This window comes from Lepisma saccharinum, chromosome 23 (genome assembly GCF_977018435.1).
Source record: "Lepisma saccharinum chromosome 23, izLepSacc3.1, whole genome shotgun sequence".
NCBI lineage: Eukaryota > Metazoa > Arthropoda > Insecta > Zygentoma > Lepismatidae > Lepisma > Lepisma saccharinum.
The window spans coordinates 47,788,143-47,807,453 of NC_139251.1; the positions used below are offsets into that span (position 1 = coordinate 47,788,143).

At 37.6% G+C, this 19,311-nt stretch overlaps 2 protein-coding genes across 3 annotated transcripts in view; one reads left to right on the top strand and one right to left on the bottom strand.

Annotated features, from left to right (window-relative positions):
- LOC146005399 (torsin-1A-like) overlaps window positions 1-18,271 on the bottom strand; it is a 30,913-nt gene extending 12,642 nt beyond the window's left edge. For both annotated transcript variants that reach the window (XM_083144636.1, XM_083144638.1), the window contains exons 1-5: window positions 18,038-18,271; window positions 16,191-16,421; window positions 9,081-9,346; window positions 3,072-3,223; window positions 1,461-1,609 (exon numbers count right to left, since the gene is read on the bottom strand). In XM_083144636.1, the coding sequence (XP_083000762.1) occupies window positions 1,461-1,609; window positions 3,072-3,223; window positions 9,081-9,346; window positions 16,191-16,395 (772 nt within the window). In that variant the 5' untranslated portion in view covers window positions 16,396-16,421; window positions 18,038-18,271. The remainder of the gene's footprint in view (window positions 1-1,460; window positions 1,610-3,071; window positions 3,224-9,080; window positions 9,347-16,190; window positions 16,422-18,037) is intronic.
- Window positions 18,272-18,512: 241 nt separating this feature from the next.
- The window catches only part of LOC145977874 (protein SLC31A2-like), a 28,843-nt gene continuing 28,044 nt past the window's right edge, over window positions 18,513-19,311 (top strand). The window contains exon 1 of the mRNA XM_083110207.1: window positions 18,513-18,712. The gene's annotated coding sequence lies outside the window, so the exon portion shown is untranslated. The remainder of the gene's footprint in view (window positions 18,713-19,311) is intronic.

Below are 19,311 nucleotides of genomic sequence, written 5' to 3' on the forward strand. Positions count from 1 at the left end.
CTAGATGACCCAGAGTATACGCCGCTGCAACATAATCTCCAACATGCCTAACAATTGCACCCATTCGTGATAAGTTTGAGATGCATGGTACTGTCTGTGATCTGAACAAGGGAAAATCTGCAAGGCCTCGCACAGCAACATATCCTGCTTCTTTTGCTATAATATTAGAACAGTTTCCACGCTTGCCACAAACATTTTAAGACTCTCTATAAGTACTAAAAGTACTATCATTGTGTGTACTAAACCGAAATCCTTTGGTTTTGAGCCAAGGAAGAAATTGACATGGCTGCTCTTGAAACATTGAAAACAACTGTAGGAGAACGGCAGTTCAAGAGTTATAGGAAAACTACACGTTCGAAAGCATTTTTTTCAATCTTTGGTGAACAATATCAACAGCCAGTTTGAAGCCTTGGGTTTCTTTTCGCATGTAGTCCTATTAAATTAACACACACATGGCACATAGATGATTAAGAACATGTGTTTTCCGTGAACGTGGGTTCAGTGTGAAGCTAACCTTTACTGAACAGAGTGAAATTAAATATATGCTTGGATCATAGGATGCATCGCCGTAAATGAATTTCGGTGATACTCCTTTGTTGGTGTTTTATTTTCATGAGATATGAGCTACAATTACTATTTTAAATCCATTTTAAAAGTTATTCAAGACACAAAAAATGGTTATCGGGGGTCATTTGAATGTTCTTTTCAGACTTTACTAGATTTTATTTAATTTTCTAAAAATTTCAGAGGGAAGGACTGTAGCCCCTTCAGCACCCCCTCTGCATATGCCAGTGAGGTGAGGGCTGTTATGCCACTAATTTAGGTGAAACGATACCGTAAACCTAAGAGATGCATTGCCTTTTTTGTCGTGCCTGTAATATGTTCTTCAAATGCGAGTTTTTGGTCGAAAACAATGCCTAGGTCTTTGTGAGAGGATACTCCTTTCATGTTATTGTCAAAGATAGAGTAAGACGACTTTAACAGGTTATTTTTGAAAGAGATGATGTGAGTACTACATTTTTCAGGATTTAATGTAAGTTTCGATGTCAGGCACCATGAAGTAAATGTTGTTATGTCATTCTGGAGAAGATGAGTACCGTTGGAGGTGGAGATTTCTCTGGAAATTTTAGTCATCTGCGAAAATAAGGTAATTACTAGAGACAGCTGTGAGATGGTCAGCAAGGTCATTGACGAATAATATGAATAAGAGGGGTCCTAGAACACTGCCCTGTGGTACTCCAGAGAGGACAGGAAGGAAGTTAGAATTTCTGGAATGACTACATGTTGTTGGCGATCGCTAAGGTAATCTGTGAGCAAGTTAAATATACATTGGATAAAAGGAAGGAGGACCACATACATTAAATACAGTATTTACACTTGAATTCCATTCATTCTTAACATCTTAAAGATCTTAACTTATCTCAAATTTGAAATCAAATATGAAAGAACAAATAACTTACCCTTTTCATTAAAAGAACTCTGATGCAAAATATCCTGAAATTCTTGTCGTTTCGCACTCTCTCTCTTCCTTCCACTTTTCCAAATATCGTACATTTTTTGTGTTATCAAGTTCCCTCCTGCTGTGTTCAAGAATAGAAAGATAGATTTTCTGCAAAAGAAAATTATTTATGGTTATTTTCAATAGTAGCGTTGGGATACATTTTTATTCTCTAGTAAATGTATGTGTCTAAAAAATATGAGGGTCGTTCAAGTCAAAGTGGAACTTTTGATTTTTCAGAATAAAGGAACACACACAACTAAAGGGGGTTTGGGGGGGGGATCCCTAAAGTAAGCCTGCCTCCACCTGCATATTTTTATCACCATCCAACCTGCAACAACAAAGTGAAATGGATTCCCTTACCTTACCACCACACCACATCCAATCACTTTGCCAAGACCCTGAGTCATTTAGACATGAAACTAGCACACAAACCAGTGCCCTAAACAAACGCAAACAATTTTTCCTCTCACCCCTTGACAACCCAGGAGTATACGATGCTCAGTGTGAGTGCAATTCACATTACATTGGCAGATCAATCGGAACCATCAATGAGTGTATACAACAGCACTTACCTGATGATTGGGGGGGGAGGGGGGAGTCCCAACCAACGACTAGACTAGCAAAGCACCTCAAGTTCAACAAACACAATATCAAAAAAGTTTCAATTAAGCATACATTGCACATGCTGATCGACAAAAATAAAACACACACACACAATTATGCACTTTCCACATCATCGTAACATCAACAGCAGTGAGGTGCATCACATTTGGCTACTGCATCAATCTAACTCAGCACATGTAACAGATGAACTGGCTACACTAGCGCTCCTAGCGGCACGCAGGGAAACAACAGGAACCGGAAGCCAACCCACCAGTAAAGCAACGAGTTCCGAAGGGGATGACAGCAGAGGCAACCAAAATTAGAACCTCTACAAGTAAGTTTCGTGGAAAAAGTTAGTAACTCACTTATGTGTAATTACTATCAACCGCATCTTTTATTCCCCATGCAGTTATGCATGTATTTGATTAATTAATCAATATTTCTTTTCTTTCCTTTTAGTTATAAGTGGTCTAGTCGGTAGCGCACCTGACTGCCATGCAGGAGACCTGAGGTGGGTGATCTAAGGTCGGAATAATTCAGGCCTTGTCCCCCGCATAAAGTGGCTTTGAGGCTCACCTAGCCCCAACTCAATGAGTAACCTGGGGTAAAGGTGGCCGGAGCATGGTGCTGATCACACCATCTCCAAAATGTCTGAGATCAAGAATGTGCTATCCCTACATTCCTAAATGTGCCTCCACTGGGTATCCAACCCGTGACCCAATGATTACAAGACGACGGAGGTATATTATATGTAAGTAACCTTGCCGTAAGAACAAAGAAAACTACAAAATAATTGCTTTTTTCCTTTGCTTCAATAGTTTAAACTTCAAACTATGGTTTTTAACGAATTATTAAATTTATGAAAAAAAAATCAAGCTTTCCTTTTAAGAGTGAAAGGTATTTAAATTTTTAGGTTATTTTTTAATAATTCTAAGGACATTCTAGAGGCCATAAATACACAGTTTACCTAAAATCCACGTTGTCAACATGAGGATGGTAATCAATGAAAGGTTTGATGGCATCAAACAGCTGTGGTGGTGTTTTGTCCAATTCTTCAAATATAAAAAGGGAATATGCACACTGGGATACATAGCCACGAATCCAGTTTTGTAATTGAATCTAAAAGAAAGCAGAAATAGACACTTGGTTTATAACACAGAACAGTAAAATAGGACAATATTGGAACTTTGATATTGTGATACATCACCAAGGAAATATCATCACAGACGAAACGATGTGATATTTTTTCTGTATTGTGATATTGGTGACATATAGTCTTCATGACGATATATCGCTGACATGATATATAACGTTAAAATAACATGAAAATATATTGCCAACATGATATATATAACCAAAATATCATCACCCTACAGGGTCCGTTCTGAAAGTATCCAAACTTATTTATTTGCAAACAATTTATTGATGACAATTACAACTGCTGTCAATATTCTTCAATGTAGGCACCTTCAGCCTCAATACAACGAGAATAGCGACTTTTCCACTGTTCACAGCAGTCCTGGAAGTCCTTTACTGACACCCTCTTTAATGCTGCGGTCGTGGCAGCTTGAACCTCTTCAATTAACCAAAACGCTTCCACTTCAGCACCCTTTTGACCTTGGGAAACAAAAAGAAGTCGGGGGGGATGAGGCAGAATTTGCCACGTGTACGTTGCCCAAAAAAACACATACCAACAGCGCTGTGTGAGCCGGCATATTGTCGTGGTGAAGCACCCACCTGTCGGCGATGTCAGACCGGATGCGCTGGACCCTCTGTCGGAGACGCTGAAGCACTGTTTTGTAGTAAGATGCATTCACGGTGGTCCCAGCAGGTACAAACTCTTTGTGCACGACCCCCTTCGCGTCGAAAAAGACAAGGAGCATTGTCTTCACCTTGGATTTTGACATCCGGGCCTAACTTTTGACGAGGGGACGTGCCATTCTGAACTTTGTCTCTTGCTTTCGGGGTCATACTCGAATAGCCAGGTTTCATCCCCGGTTATCACTCAATGATAACATGGTTAAAGTCTCCGTAAAGTTTTTTTTTTCAATTTAACACAAAATTTCACAGTGTAGCGCTGTTCCAAAGTGCACTTCATTTTCACCAAATCCACCAACTGCAAATTCTCGACATGACGTTTTTTCCGTGTACACAACATGAGCGATTGCACCTCAACCACTGCTCGCAGGCAACTGAGTGAGGCCTTGTTTTGAAGGTCAAGGTCCCCACTGCCACCTGGCGCAGCTTACCCAAACCCTCGACCGATTCTTGCGCCGTGCTGCGGACAGTTTGGATACTTTCAGAACGGACCCTGTATATCGCCTAGTTGATATTTTTTTCAATATCGCAATATATCTTCTGGACGATGTATCTCTCAACACCAGTCATGACATTAAAACAAACAGAAAAAACAAAACAACACACACACACACGGTGGGGCATGAAATGTCATCCATTGAAAATGGTGTATACTTTTCATACTGTTGGGTGTTGGAACTATATTTTTATACAATGTGGCTTGGTTCATGCATGGTTCAACAGATGGCAGCTTGTAATGATGTAATGCCCCATCCCCGGCTGTAGTTTGGTGTAGTTATTTGTTCGTAAATATTTAGGAAGTGTTCGACTCTGTTACTAAATGAAAGCTGATTGATTGATTTGCTTTATTTTACTTCGCTTTTTGTGCCACTTGGCTAATGTGCGAAGATGGGGATGAGTGATGATATGATGAAATTGATGAAGGGACACTCACAAATATCCATGCCCAGGCCAGGATTCGAACCCAGGACACCTGGCGTTGTACAACATGGTAGACAGAGGAAGATTGAAACAAGGAGAATGTACGAATTTAGAGAGAGCCCTCTCACAATGTGCACGAGATTGAAATGTATGGGGACAAAGTGTGTGTGTCGGCTGCGATCTCCAGCCATGGCATTATTGGCCTTTCTTTTCAACAATACTGTCAACAGTGGATGCTACTTGGAGATGCTTATAAACTGTTTTCTTCCACAGTTACTGGCAAGCAGACTTCCCATTGTAATTCAATGGTTTATGCAAGATAGGGCTTGTTTTAGACCTCCTGCACAATCAGTTTGGCCTTCGTCTCATTCCCAATCATTTACCAGAATATTTTCCAGGCCGAACAATGTGGTCCCACACTAGCCCATGTGACTTCTTGTGGGGCTACCTAAAGGGGAAGGTGCAACTACCGTGCGTTCATTTCGATCTGCAGCCGAGAGATCGGGAGAAGCGTGGCGGGCGGCGCTGACGGAGATGCCGACATTTGCGGCCTGTAATGCCCGCTTATTTTTATAGACATATGCAGACATTTATATAAATATTGCAAAACGATCACTAACCTGTGTTATAACACGCAAAAGTTCTTCTGTAATTCATCCAAGTTCTGCTCTTATATACACAAAAAAATACGCTTTAGAAACGATGTTAAGAGCCACAGATAATAAAACATTTTAATCATAGTTTTGACCAGTAACGTCCTGCTTAAGTTTATATCCTTGAAAGATTTTTGTGCCGATGGGGATCGTTTGGAGGTTTTGAATGTGCAACACTGTATCAAGATTACGCTGTAGAAGAAACCGTTAAAAGCCAATAGAGTTCGTGAGCTTCCGTGCAATCCGAAATCTCCGAGCTCGAGTTTTTTGTTCCTTCGCGACTAGATGAAGACAGAGTTGTAAATATAGTGGCGAGCAATGTAAACCAAGAGCGTGTTAATTTCGTACTGTGCGCAAGAGTGTTATTCTTGGTTACTTGCAGTTACTTGTTTGTGTTATTGTAGTGTGTATGTGTGACGTGTCAGTGAGACGATTGGAATGCCAGCCGCAAGATTCACGTTAGAACAAAGATTTTTTTATGTATGACACGTACCTACGTGAAAACAAACTCGTGTCGAGACGTGTGTAGGTAATTTGTACAGAAATTCCCATGCGTTTCAACTCCACACAGAGATACGGTTAGACATCTTGTCCTTAAATTACAAGAAACTGTATCGTTAAATTTTAAAACACCTAAGCAAAAACGACGGATTCTAACCAAAGCAAAACTCGATGATATTGGTGCAGCGTTAGAATGTTCTCCAAACAAACCTCTACGCCGTGTTTCACAAGAGGTGGGCGTGTCAAAATCATCGGCACATACAGTCACTAAGCTACTAAAATTAAAACCATACTCTTATAACACAGGTTAGTGCTCGTTTTGCAATATTTATATAAATGTCTGCATATGTCTATAAAAATAAGCGGGCATTACAGGCCGCAAATGTCGGCATCTCCGTCAGCGCCGCCCGCCACGCTTCTCCCGATCTCTCGGCTGCAGATCGAAATGAACGCACGGTACAAAGCAAGTGCAAGCCAACACAATTGCCTTTTTCCAGGGATTGTGTAGTTGAGTTGTCAATATTATGAGAGCCCATCTGGAAGAGGTTCTAATACAAGAAGGTAGACATACTGAACATGTTCTGAATACTAACTAGCTCTTCACATTGTAGTATGTGTAATCCAATTTATTTGTACTACATATTTTGTATAATAAAAAATGTACAAAGCATTTTCAATGGATGACATTTTGTGCCCCACTTGTATATGTATATCAGGTGGATGATGCATCTAACGTTCCTCTATGCACTTTGAATGCCATGGGAGTTCTACAGTTGTCTATCGTGGCAGAGACAAATCCACATAGGTAAAGCAGCCACAGCGAAATATCAGGCAAAGCCAGGACAGGCTCGGTAGCTCAGTTGATATAGAAATGGCAAGGTATGCCAGAGACCCCTGTTCGAACCCTGACCGAGCCTGCATTCTTCACTGAAATTTCTACAAATTGTAATGTAATAAATAAATGTTAAGTCTATCTAGGTATAAGCTTGTAATATACAGGGTGTCTGGAGTGGAACTGACAGTTTTTAAAAGTGAGTTATTTTAATATGGTAAGGAGTAGCTAGAAACAAAAACATACATTTTGAAGGCAAAGACACCAAGTTTTATTGGAAGCAGATACAGCTTAGTGTAGGTTAGTATAGCTCCACATGAGCTCAGTTTGTTGCACGGAGAATGTCCAGCCTGTGTTCAATCTCCCTCCATGTGTTCTGTAGCATCTAAGAGGTTGCAGAAGCACGAGCATTCCCAATACGGTCCTGCAGTTCTTGTAGATCATCCACCTTTTGTGCACGACTTTGTTAACAGTGGATCTTGGAATTCTTAGCTGCCTTCTTGCCTCCCGAATTGACTTCCGCGAGCCACGCATGCTTTTTCCTGTACTGACACCATTTTTGTTTGAGTGACACTAGTGCCGCCACCGCTAGTTGTACATGTATAAAAATTTGGTGAACCAAACTCACAAATGTACGATTGCTTTTGCAAAGCTTTGTTAACAAAAAGGTTACTTTGTTGAAATATAATAACTATTTAAGAACTGTCAGTTACAATCCGGACAACCTGTATTTACATGAATCAAGTATATCCAACATTATTGAAAAAATAAAATGTAAATGTTTTTATGTGTATCATTTCCAAGCAAGATGGCAGTAGGTGAAAAAAAGTAGAATGTGTTTGTGTCTCTAATCCAGACAAAAAAGAAGAAGAAAATAAGATTTTTCAAGGTTTTGGGCATTTTTAAAAAAGTTCAGGACTTTTCCATGACATTTACACCCATAAGTTGATTTCCCTGACTTTTCTAATTTTTCCAGGATTTCCACATCAGTAGGAAAAGTGTTACATTGCTTCACAAATAAAATTTGTACAAAATGAACATGGTTATGTTGCCTTCAATTTTTTTAATTTTTGCTTCCTATCAAACTGTTTAATATACAAGCATGTATGTCAAGCAAAAGTTTATGCAGTGTAGGTTTGTGATTGTTTAATCCACAGACTCTTCAGTTCAGATCTGTCTCAAGGCACATGCAGCTGATAACTGCCACAAAATTGATTTGCTGGCCCTCCGAACCTAAACGCATGTGCATTGCATTATTAGAACTAATTGCAATATGTGGTTAAGTAAGGAGGACAAGGTTTAGAAATCTTACAGGGTGTTTAGAAAAATAACAAATCCAAAATTCTTTCCTTCTTCTTGACCTTTTTTCTTAACATTTATCTAATCACCCTGAACTTAGGTATAATTTGAAATTAACAAAATATATATTTTTATTCAAGAGCCGTGGTGGTAGGGCATCTGACTGCCACGTGGCAGACCCGGGTTCAATTCCCAGGGTGTGTGATTTGAGGTTGGAATTCTTCCGGCCTTGTCCCCACATAAAGCAGCTCTGGGGCTCACCCAGCCCCCAACTCAATTGGTACCCTTGGGGGTAAAGGTGGCTGGAGGATGGTGCTGATCACATCACTTCCAAAATGGCTGAGATCGAAAATGTGTGGGCCAATACCCTAAATGTGTCTTCATGGCACGGTCCTATATGCACGGGGAACTTTACTTTTTTTTTTTTTTTTGTACCTTTACCTCATATTTGTATTCAATGAAAAGCCCTATCAGTAGGCCGGTTAAGATGAAAAATGAATTGCTTAAATTATTAATGAAAAGACTAGATATTGCATACTTTCATGTGTATTGTACTTGAGTCTTACATAATAATATAAAATACAAGCACAATTATATTTGTTTATTCAGAAATTACTGAATCTAAAATTTCATACACATATATAGAACAAATATTTTAAACTTTCGGCAAACAGAAATTTACAATGGGCACAATACCTTGAAAGTAGCTTGTGTAAAGCATGTACTGAAGTTGTAATTATTATTATCAGCAGGCAAGAGCATATTGTAGTCCTTCAGATTATTTTATTGGGAATCCTTGTATGATTTTTCCATGAGATTTGTATTTTTTTCAAATTCCACAAGATTTTCATGTGTGTGGGAACCCTGAGACTTAGCAATCAATTTCTGTGACAGCAGCTGAATGTGTTTGGAGACAGACCCTTTGAGTTCTAAATGTAAATATAAAGCTTACCTTGTAAGTGTTCACTTCTGAATCAAACGGGAAGTGCAGTGGGCCGTAGAAGGAATGAACAAATTTACTCTTTTCCCCTTCTTTGAATAAACTGTCGGCTATGAACTTGCTCACATAACTCTTTCCGCTCCCTGTCAATCCATGGAAGCTTAATACTAATGCCTTTTCAGGCTCTGTCTTGCTAGTATGAGATCTCAGAGTCTTTAGCACCATATCAATCACCAGATGCTGGCCATAGAGTCTTGTTTTTAGGTTATGCTCCAACTCTAAAAGAAGAATACACAGAAAGCATTGATAATTAAAAATTTAGGTGCATGATATACCGATTTTATCACCAATATTGATGATCTAACATTAGAAATAGCCTGTAATATAGTGCAATATTCCACCATTTTGTTGTTATGTTGTAGGAATAAAAAATATAAATAATATGTGTAAACATGCAGTTGTTTCTCAAAGGCAAAACTCATTGCAATCACTTGGTAGTTATATGCATTAATTAAAGAGATAAATGAATCACTCATCTACTTTGAGGAATATTTGAAATTTTATATTGGATCAATAGAACATCCATCATCAGTATATCCGTAGTTAATCAGCAAAAATGTCATATCAGTTCACCATGTGATTGTGGTGGTAGTGTCATGGTCTGGGACTGTTGTTCCTGGTTTGGGCTAGAACCATTAGTTTTGGTCAATGGCAACATGAACAGTGGTGTTTATGAGGACATTTTAGACAATAGGATGGACCCTTTTCTCTATCAGCACGATAATGCCCCTACCCATAAAGCAGGGTCCATTCCATCGTGGTTTGAGGACAATCAGGTGGATGTGCTTAACTGACCCGTTCAAAGCCCCGACTGGAACCCCATAGAACATCTTTGGGATGAACTGGAGTGTTGGTTGCGTGCCAGACCCACTTGACCGAAAACCACCCATGAACTTTTTCACGAGGCTACAGGACGAATGGGAAAAAAATGCACCAGCAATATATACCGGAACTTAAAGGAAAGCCTGTCCCGAATAGTAAATGCTGTAATAATAGCGAAAGGGGGTCCAATATCTTATTAGTTACCTGGCTGGTGTCTTTGGAATGAACAGCACTGGGTGTAATTCAAGAATAAAATGGCATCTTCGTGCACATCATTAAGGACTGAGGTTATAGCTTCTTGTGAAAGTTCGCAATCTGTATTACAGCATGCGGTCACAGAAATAAATTTCATACATATCGCTTTTGACAAGCACAAGTTTACAAGTAAATGCAATATCCGGGTGGCCACTCTAGGACCATGATAAAATTCAAGCATAATTCCCAGTTTTCAAAGTGAACTTTCCAAAAATTAAAGGGTACAAGCAAGTGTTTTCTCTATTTCAACCTTACGTATTACTGCCTATCACCACCCCCACACACACACACAAGTATATTAACAACATAAAGGGTCTGTATGATTCAAATGTATCCAAAAATTCTAATTTAATTCAATTAAACGGTATATACAATTAAAATATTTCATTTAAGGTGTCATTTCCCACACTCAAGACTCGAAATATATCTACAAGCACAAGTCACAAATGTTACAGGATACGTAACTCTACGAAAGATCGTTAATTGTATAAGAATTTCAAACTCAAATTTACCTAATCAACTTCAAGATATCTTATATTCAGTCTGTCAGATAGATTGTTCTGCAAAGGACACTAACCATGTACATGAATTGAGAGATTTCTGTCTTATTTTCCATGTCTCAGGGCATTAATAAATATGTATAAATTGAATAGGATTTGGATTAATAAAAGTTGTAATTTTTCACATCTAGGGAGAAAAAGTCATGTAAATCCATGCATAATTCCTGGAATTCCCAATGAGTAGCCACCCTGAATATATCCGTTATTCCTTAATGCAAAATAAACATATATCTAAAGCCTATATCTTCGAAGCAACTTACTGAAGTTGTGATTTTTACTATCAGGAAGCAGGAGCATATTATAGTCCTTCGGATGTGCTTCATTGATCAATTGGATGGTTTTCTCGGGGACTTTTTTCTTCAAATTCTCTGAGATTTTCATATCCTTTTCATTATAAAATAACATACAAATTCAAAAGGAACAATTCCACTGGATATATTAAAATTATACAATAAATTGAAATGCATATTTTTAATTTTTGCTCAATAAATGTTATATTTTAAACAACTAGTTTAAAGGAGAATACCTTCTAGTGCTGTTGAAGATTTTTGGCACTTCAGTTTATTTGACAAAAAACAGTTTCAGTTATTTTTAGATTGCTTTACTATCTCTCAAATTAACACTAGAATGGCAGGAGGGGTCAAAATGACCTTCACTGTTTCTTTAATAACTATCCCGTTTTTCTTATTTTTTCCTCAAATCTACAAAATATAATTTATTTCTGTGAAATTTCATGTTATATCCCTAGAACAGCGGAAGGGGTCAATTTGACCCTTGTAAATTTTAATTTGGGTGTGCAGCAATATCAGCATCAGGTTGCGATTGCTGTGTCATCCTGTCTTTAGTATGTTCCCAATTGTCACAGTTTACATGTCATCATGCAGGTGATACAATACACAATACAATTACAATACACCTCTTGGACGTCTCCGAACATGTCGCATCAAGTAGCAGTTTCTCGTGGTGAAGTGTTGCTTAATCGGAAGTGTTCAGTTGTTGATGATCATAATTTTTATTTGTAATCAAAATGCATCACAAACCACCTAAACACTTTGATTATAATACATAAAGCACAGAAAATAATATACACTGCTGGACAAAAAAAAAACCGGACACTTGCATTTTTGTGATAACGCATAAATTCTGATTCGAAGGCTAACTAAATGTTTCAGAAATTATTGGAAATAAGAAAACCTGAATATATTCAACAGAAAGCAAATTTAAATTTATTGTTAATAAGTTAAATTAGAACATAAACGGAAGTTACAGAAAACTACCAAAAAAATTAGAAAAAAAATATCTTAGCAATATTTTTTTTTAATATTGTTAACTGGTACTGGTGGGGTATATAAGCTGTCTAGTAGCGGGTGTTACCTCCCCTGCCATCAATTACAGCTTGTAACCGCTGTGGCATACTTCAAATAAAGTTGGCAATCACTTCTTGGTCCAATTGCTCCCATTCTTCTTGAATAGCACATCTTAGCTCTTCAATTGTTTCTGGAACTATTGCGTGGTTTCTGATATGTCGTTTCAGTTGATCCCAGACGTGCTCTATCGGATTTAGGTCCGGACTTTGTGATGGCCATTCTAATCGCAACTTCATCCAAGTACTCCATGACAATATTCGCAATGTGAGGACGCGCATTATCGTGCATAAAAACAAAGTCCAGGCCTATGAATGGTGCATATGGTACTACATGATCTGCCACACATTCTGTAATATACCTGCGAGCTGCCATTGCCCCATTCTCTACAAGAACCAACTCTGTACGTTCTTGTAAAGAGATACGTCCCCGGACCATGACAACACCGCCTCCAAAGGGTGTTATTTCAATGAAACAACATTGTGCATAACACTCATTAGGACTTCTATACACATATTCACGCCCGTAGGTTGAATTTTGACTCATTGGAGAATAAAAACTTTTTCCACTGCTCCACATTCCAATGTAAGTGTTTTGTAGCAAATTCCAGTCTTCGCTTCCGGTGACATGCTAACAACCTGGGACCTGTAGCCGACCTCCGAGATGATAAACCACTTTCATTCAGTCTTCCACGAACTGTTCGTGAATAAACCGCATTAAACGATTTTCCCGTGCTGTTGTGCATAGTTTCCGAACAGAACAATGCCAGAACCCGGTCTTCTACCATAGAAACCAGTTGCATCATACCGTCTGAGAGCTTCATGGATAGTACTTCGTGCTATATTTATATATAGTGCACACTACGACCATCATCGCAAAGAGCTACTGCTTTTACTACCTGTTTACGTCTCATTTTCAAGCTAGCAAACTTACAATACACTTGCAAGAAAAATACCAGCAATGACAATGTCAATAATATCTGTTACTATGGTTACTATGAACCAAAATTCATGGCTCTCTAGACAATAAACAAAATAACATCAACAGGGATTGAAAATCAATAAATTAAAACAAAATTGCATGAAATTGATTTTGAGCCTACTAGGTGTTCCAAATAAGTAAATACGAGTAAATAAATAAATAAATAGATAAATAATAAACGGAAAAACTATGGAAAATGTTCAATTGTTCAATACTTAACTGAGAGCGTAATTCATAAGTAATTGCAATTCAGATGTCAAATATTAAGGTGTCCGGTTTTTTTTGTCCAGCAGTATATATTAAAAATATGTTGCCATATTAAAATAATTATAATTTTTAAATGCATTTCTTATGAGGGGTCAAAATGACCCCTTCGCCGTTCTAGTGTTAATCACAGTGATGAGGATGAATCAGGAACTTCAGTGATCTCATCAGTGAAGGTCTGAGGTTTGAGTCCCACGATGAATATTAGTGGCCCTCTGTGTGACAATTTTACATGTTCAAAAATGCTTTCGCTCCACTGAAAGTTTAGTTCTACAACTAGTCAAGAATGGATCTTTTCCTAATAAATGCTGAACGAACAGAGTTCTTGGACTGTTCCAGGAAGGTACACGGAGAGTAAAGGTCAACAGTGTAGCCAAACAGCAGTAGCATGCAAATACTCAGTTCTGAGTAATTCTGTTTTATATGTAAATATTAAATGTTCGATCTAGCACAAACACATTTATTTATTTTTACAGAAGAAACTACTTACGGAAATCACTTTCTATAGCATTGCGGGACATTGTGGAAGTGTGTAACGGTTTCTTTTTTCTGTTTGGGGTATGTAGCCACACTGATCATTCACGATAGCCCCACAAATCATTCACATACTGTTAGGTTAGGCAAACATAGTAAAAAAAAATTCGTTGTTTCTTCTTTATGTTTAGGATATGTAGCCACACTGACTATTCACGATAGCCCCACAAACCATTCACATATTGTTAGGTTAGGCAAACATAGTAAAAAAAATTGTTGTTTCTTCTTTATTTAAGTATACATCTTTCACAATACCTTGAAGAACTTGTACAATGCTATAGAAAGTAATTTCCGTAAGTAGTTTCTTCTGTAAAAATGTGTTTGTGCTAGATTGAACATTTACCATGTAAATTACTGCAGGTCCCGGCAAAATATAATTTAAAAACATGCTAATTAAACCTTATTTGTATGTAATGCATTCATACATAATTCGGTGTTATATGTACTAATTTTCATGAAATTTGTACGTAACCAAGCTACAACAGTGACAGTTTTCACTTGCAACTGGTCAGCCATGAAGAAGAGAAAGAGTAAAATTTACACGCTTGACCAGAAAGTAGACACTAATCTACATAAAACTATAACTGAAATAGCTGCAGATCTAGGCATCGCTTATACCACACTTTCCACAGTCATTAGTAAAAGAAATGATATTTTACATGATTTTTTTTTAAAAAAAATGGGTAGTAAAAGTATAAAACCATAGTCTTATACTGTAGTATTTCAGTATCAAAGTATTCACTAATAAAGTGAATTTAAGAATTAAACTTCTAGATTCGTAAATTTACCACTTTATGACAGCTTGTTCCTTACAATAGATACAATTACAGTATTTTAATAATGATATGACATGGTATCTAAATCTGATTTGGGTACTACTTTACTATACTGGAGACACCTATCAATGATTTATTTCGCAATTTTTTACATTGCTAACGTACTCTTCTGCATTGCGGAACATTTCTTTAGGTGAAATAATGAATTTATAACGAAAATGATGTCTATTTCTTACATTAACGAGTACTTACTGTTGTTCCTTATTTCCCACAAACCATCCACGGGTAGCCCCAAAAACTATTGACGTTAGCCCAAAAATTCACGATAGCCCCACGAACCATCACGAGGACGAGGTATGCCTACTAGGTTAGGTTCCATTAGCACTCCTTTCGTTCAATTTAGCATATACGGACATCATGGCGGCAGCAGCAATAGCGTATCAGAAATAGATTTTCGTAGAAAACCACATGCATTCGCATTAAAATGGATCAAAACTACATTCCCGAACATCAACAACACTACAGAAAATGATTTGCGTAAGTACTTTCTCCTTGTAAATTTGAAGAAATCCGTCTCCGGTATAGTAAAGTGTTACCCTGATTTGTAAGTAAGGTAAATTTCTCGTATCGGACAAACGGCTGAAATTTGCTAGTTCATTTAATTTGAATATTCGTACTTACGTATTCTGCATTGAGAAACATTGCTGAAAGTGGCATTTCGCTTATTTCACGGAAAAAAGCCCTATTTGCGACATATCAAGTACGTTTTCTTCGTTTCTTTTTGCCTTCGGTAACACGCAAAATGGCGGTCACAGTTTCACTACCGTACTCGGCATGCAGTGTTTCCACCCCATTGCACCAAAAAATACCTACGTAGCCCCACAAACCATTGACGCATAGCCCCATGAACCATTTCTGGTAAGGTTAGGTTAGGTAGGGTCACTATAGGTTACAATAGTTAAAAATTGGTTTAAAAAAATATGCATAGCCCCACGAACCATTGACGCATAGCCCCACGAACCATTGACACATAGCCCCATGAACCATTGACACATAGCCCCATGAACCATTGACACATATCCCCAGAAACCATTTGTGGAAACGTACCTTCTTGAGTTACAAAAACACATGTTTGGAAACACTGACCGGGATTACGTCATTAGAGACAGGCTACATCCACCTGGAAGTAAATGGATGCAAGAGCTTTCGTGCATCAGTCACACATTTATATCGAAGAATATATGATTTACCGGCAAAATTCAATGTACGATGTGAGAAAACACTTCCCCGAACTTCCACAAGTCTAAAGAAACTGCATTCGGTAAGTAATTTCTCCTGTAAATTTGAAGAAATCCGTTTGTCCGATACGAGAAATTTACCGTAAGTAATTCTCAGTTACACATATTTTCTCTTCACCTTGACAAACAAATAACTCAGGTTCAACTGTATAAATGAGTGGATCACCACAGCAGTGTTAATATCTACTGGAGTTCAGAGGAAACTTACTTGTCAGGTTGCTGGATTGCCAGCCAGCATAGCAGCATTCCTTGAATGAACAGGAAAGGAAATCCCAACCAGCGTAAAATGCAGATAGAATAATACCACCACCACCACCAATAATAGTCATTGTAATTGGCTCAAAGGAATGAACTTGGTTTATTAACAAAGAATTGACTAGGATGCACACTAGAAGAGAATGCAGAGAGAACATCTTGCTGCTGTCTCGAAACTATAAATCTGGAAAAGAAAACAACAAGGAAATTAAAATAAGAAAACTTTAACAGAGAAATTGAAATAGTGATGAAAATATTAATACAAATTAAAGAAATTTTCAACCTAGGATGGGCTGCATTCTGTATGATGATTAATTGGTAACGGTTTCATATATCGGAGACACATTTCTTCATTTTTACAGAAGAAACTACTTACGGAAATGGGAACGACTTAAGATGAACAGACCCCTCTCCAATTTTCTTCATATTTGGCATACTCACTAACTGAGGCCTCCTAATCACGAATCAGAAATTAAAAGTTGTCGGAAACATCTACAAATTGCAAAATAAGCGAAAATAAGGCATTAGTTTTCAGAATAGAAACTGTCGATTTTCGCGAAATTTTTTATTTCAAAAGCAAATATATATATTCCTGATACTACCGCGACACCAAATTTTGACTGACTGTGTTTGCCTAACCTAACCACATGTCAATGGTTCGCAATTATTTTGCAATTTCTAGATCCTGATACTACAATGACACGAAATTTTAACTGTTTGCCTAACCTAACCACACGTCAATGATTCGTAGGGCTAGTGTCAATGGTTTGCAATTATTTTGCAATTTCTAGACGTTTCCGACAAAATTTTAACTTCAGATTCGTCATTAGCAGGCCTCAATTAGTAAGTATGCCAAATATGAAATCGGAGAGGGGTCCGGTCATCTTAAGTCATACCCGGAAAGGAGTTTCTCTAAGGTTTCCAACGTTCGCCGAGGTATTTTCTTTCATCGTGGAATCTATTTGACCGGGAAATCATGTATTTTTCAAGAGAAATATCTCACCGACGCACAATTGCCATTGCTTTCCCTACGTGAACCGGATGCTGTAACCCCTTGTCAGTGTTTCCAACCTGTTCATTTTTTAACTATGCTTGCCTAACCTAACCAAACCTAACCTTATCGGAATGGTTCGTGGGGCTATCCGTCAGCTACCCATGCATAATGTACAATTTGCACACGTGACGAATACGATAGTAGGTATTTTTCGGTGAAGAAGGTTGCAAACACTGCATACCCACTACAGTAATCAAGTTTTGCCCGCAATATTGTGTGTTAAGGAAGCGAAAAAAGGAATAACAAAAATTACTCTCTATGTGAAAAATTGGGTACTACTTTCTCGTGCAGAAAGCAAATGGCGGCAGCAGCAATACCGCGTCGGAAATAGATTTTCGTAGAAAACAACATGCATTCGCATTAAAATGGATCAAAACTACATTCCCGAACATCAACAACGCTACAGAAAATGATTTGCGTAAGTACTTTCTCCTGTAAATTACAAGAAATCGGTCTCCGGTATAGTAAACTGTTACCAAAAATTGTGTTTGTTTTCGTGTAAAAAGCATAATGGCACCTTGAACTATGTTCCGCAATACACAATTGGTAATTACGAACCATGCGAAACACAAAATATCCGATTTTAATGTGTCTCCGATCTATGAAGCTGGTACAGTTTTGTTATTTCAACCATTTCCTAAATTTATGGACGTTCTATAACTTCGCGCCAGATTCACGAACATAATTTATGGTCATACGCCTGTGATATAATAATAAAATAAATACTACTCTGTGCTAAAACTTACGTGTGAAAAATAAATCTGAAATTTTTCTTATCAAACGTGATATTTTCCCCTTATTACAATTTGTGAAATGTGATCTGGCAAAATCATATATATTTACGAAAATAACCGTAGATATATAAATGTTTCAGTATTTGAAACTTCCAGAACAGTGCAAATCTACAACTTTCCAGTTGTAGAGATTTTTGTAAAATATATAAAAAAAATGTAAAATATGTGGTGCCTGCGGGACTTCAGTGCGCTTTATACATTTCACTTGTTTTGCACAGGCGGGCGGAAATATTATAATACTATTTTAAAAAGAAAAGTAGATTGCCAGTATTTTACATGTTTGCTAGCAACTTTTGAAACTGAAGGCTAATATAATAAAAGAAAGAATGTTGTAATAAGTACAGTGTCATTATTATATCTAATAGTCGCAAAACTGAACAAGCTCAACAGCAGGAAACATTTATTCGGACATATGGCAACGTCGCAGATGTTTACAACCTGTCATGAGGCGGAGTGTGCTTATTTCATTCTATAAACAGCTGTGTAGAATGACCTTAGACCTTGAACTTTTGATCGTATTTACTTTCAAGGGAGTGTAGTTTTGAGGAAGAATAATGAGAGTACAGGTCGCTGTGACAATGTCATTGAGAAAGTAGTACCGGAAAATTATATTGCGTGTTTTTAAAGGTAACTATTACAGTAATGTTATTAATCCTAAGTACCCTAGTCCACAAATACATGAAAAATTTGCATTTACACACAGCGTTAAAAATGTGATAGGAACAGGAGGAAACTATTCTCGAATCTTAAGAAAGTTTATGCATGGAAATGACACCTTTGCGTTTAATAGCTCATTGAGTATCAGCAAAGGGATAGGCCTAATTATGATATATGCAATATAGGAGTGAGTCCAGTCTACGGACGTCAGTTTGAGGACCCTTTAGTTTTTCAACGTTTTTCAGTATGTTTTCATTTCTTGTAAAGTAATGGTAACACTTCGATCTAGTGAAAACGGATTTCTTCAATTTTACAGAAGAAACTACTTACGGAAATCAGTTTCTGTAGCATTACCGAAATTCGTCAATGCATTTTCTTTCATCGTGTAATCACTTAGCGCGAATTCATGTTTTTTTGTAAAAAAAATGAATTTTTAACTGTTTGCCTAACCTAATGGAACCTAACCTAACCTTACCATGAATGGTTTTTGGGGCTATGCATGAATGGTTTTTGGGGCTATGCGTCAATGGTTTTGGGGCTATGCGTGAATGGTTTCTGGGGGTGTCCGC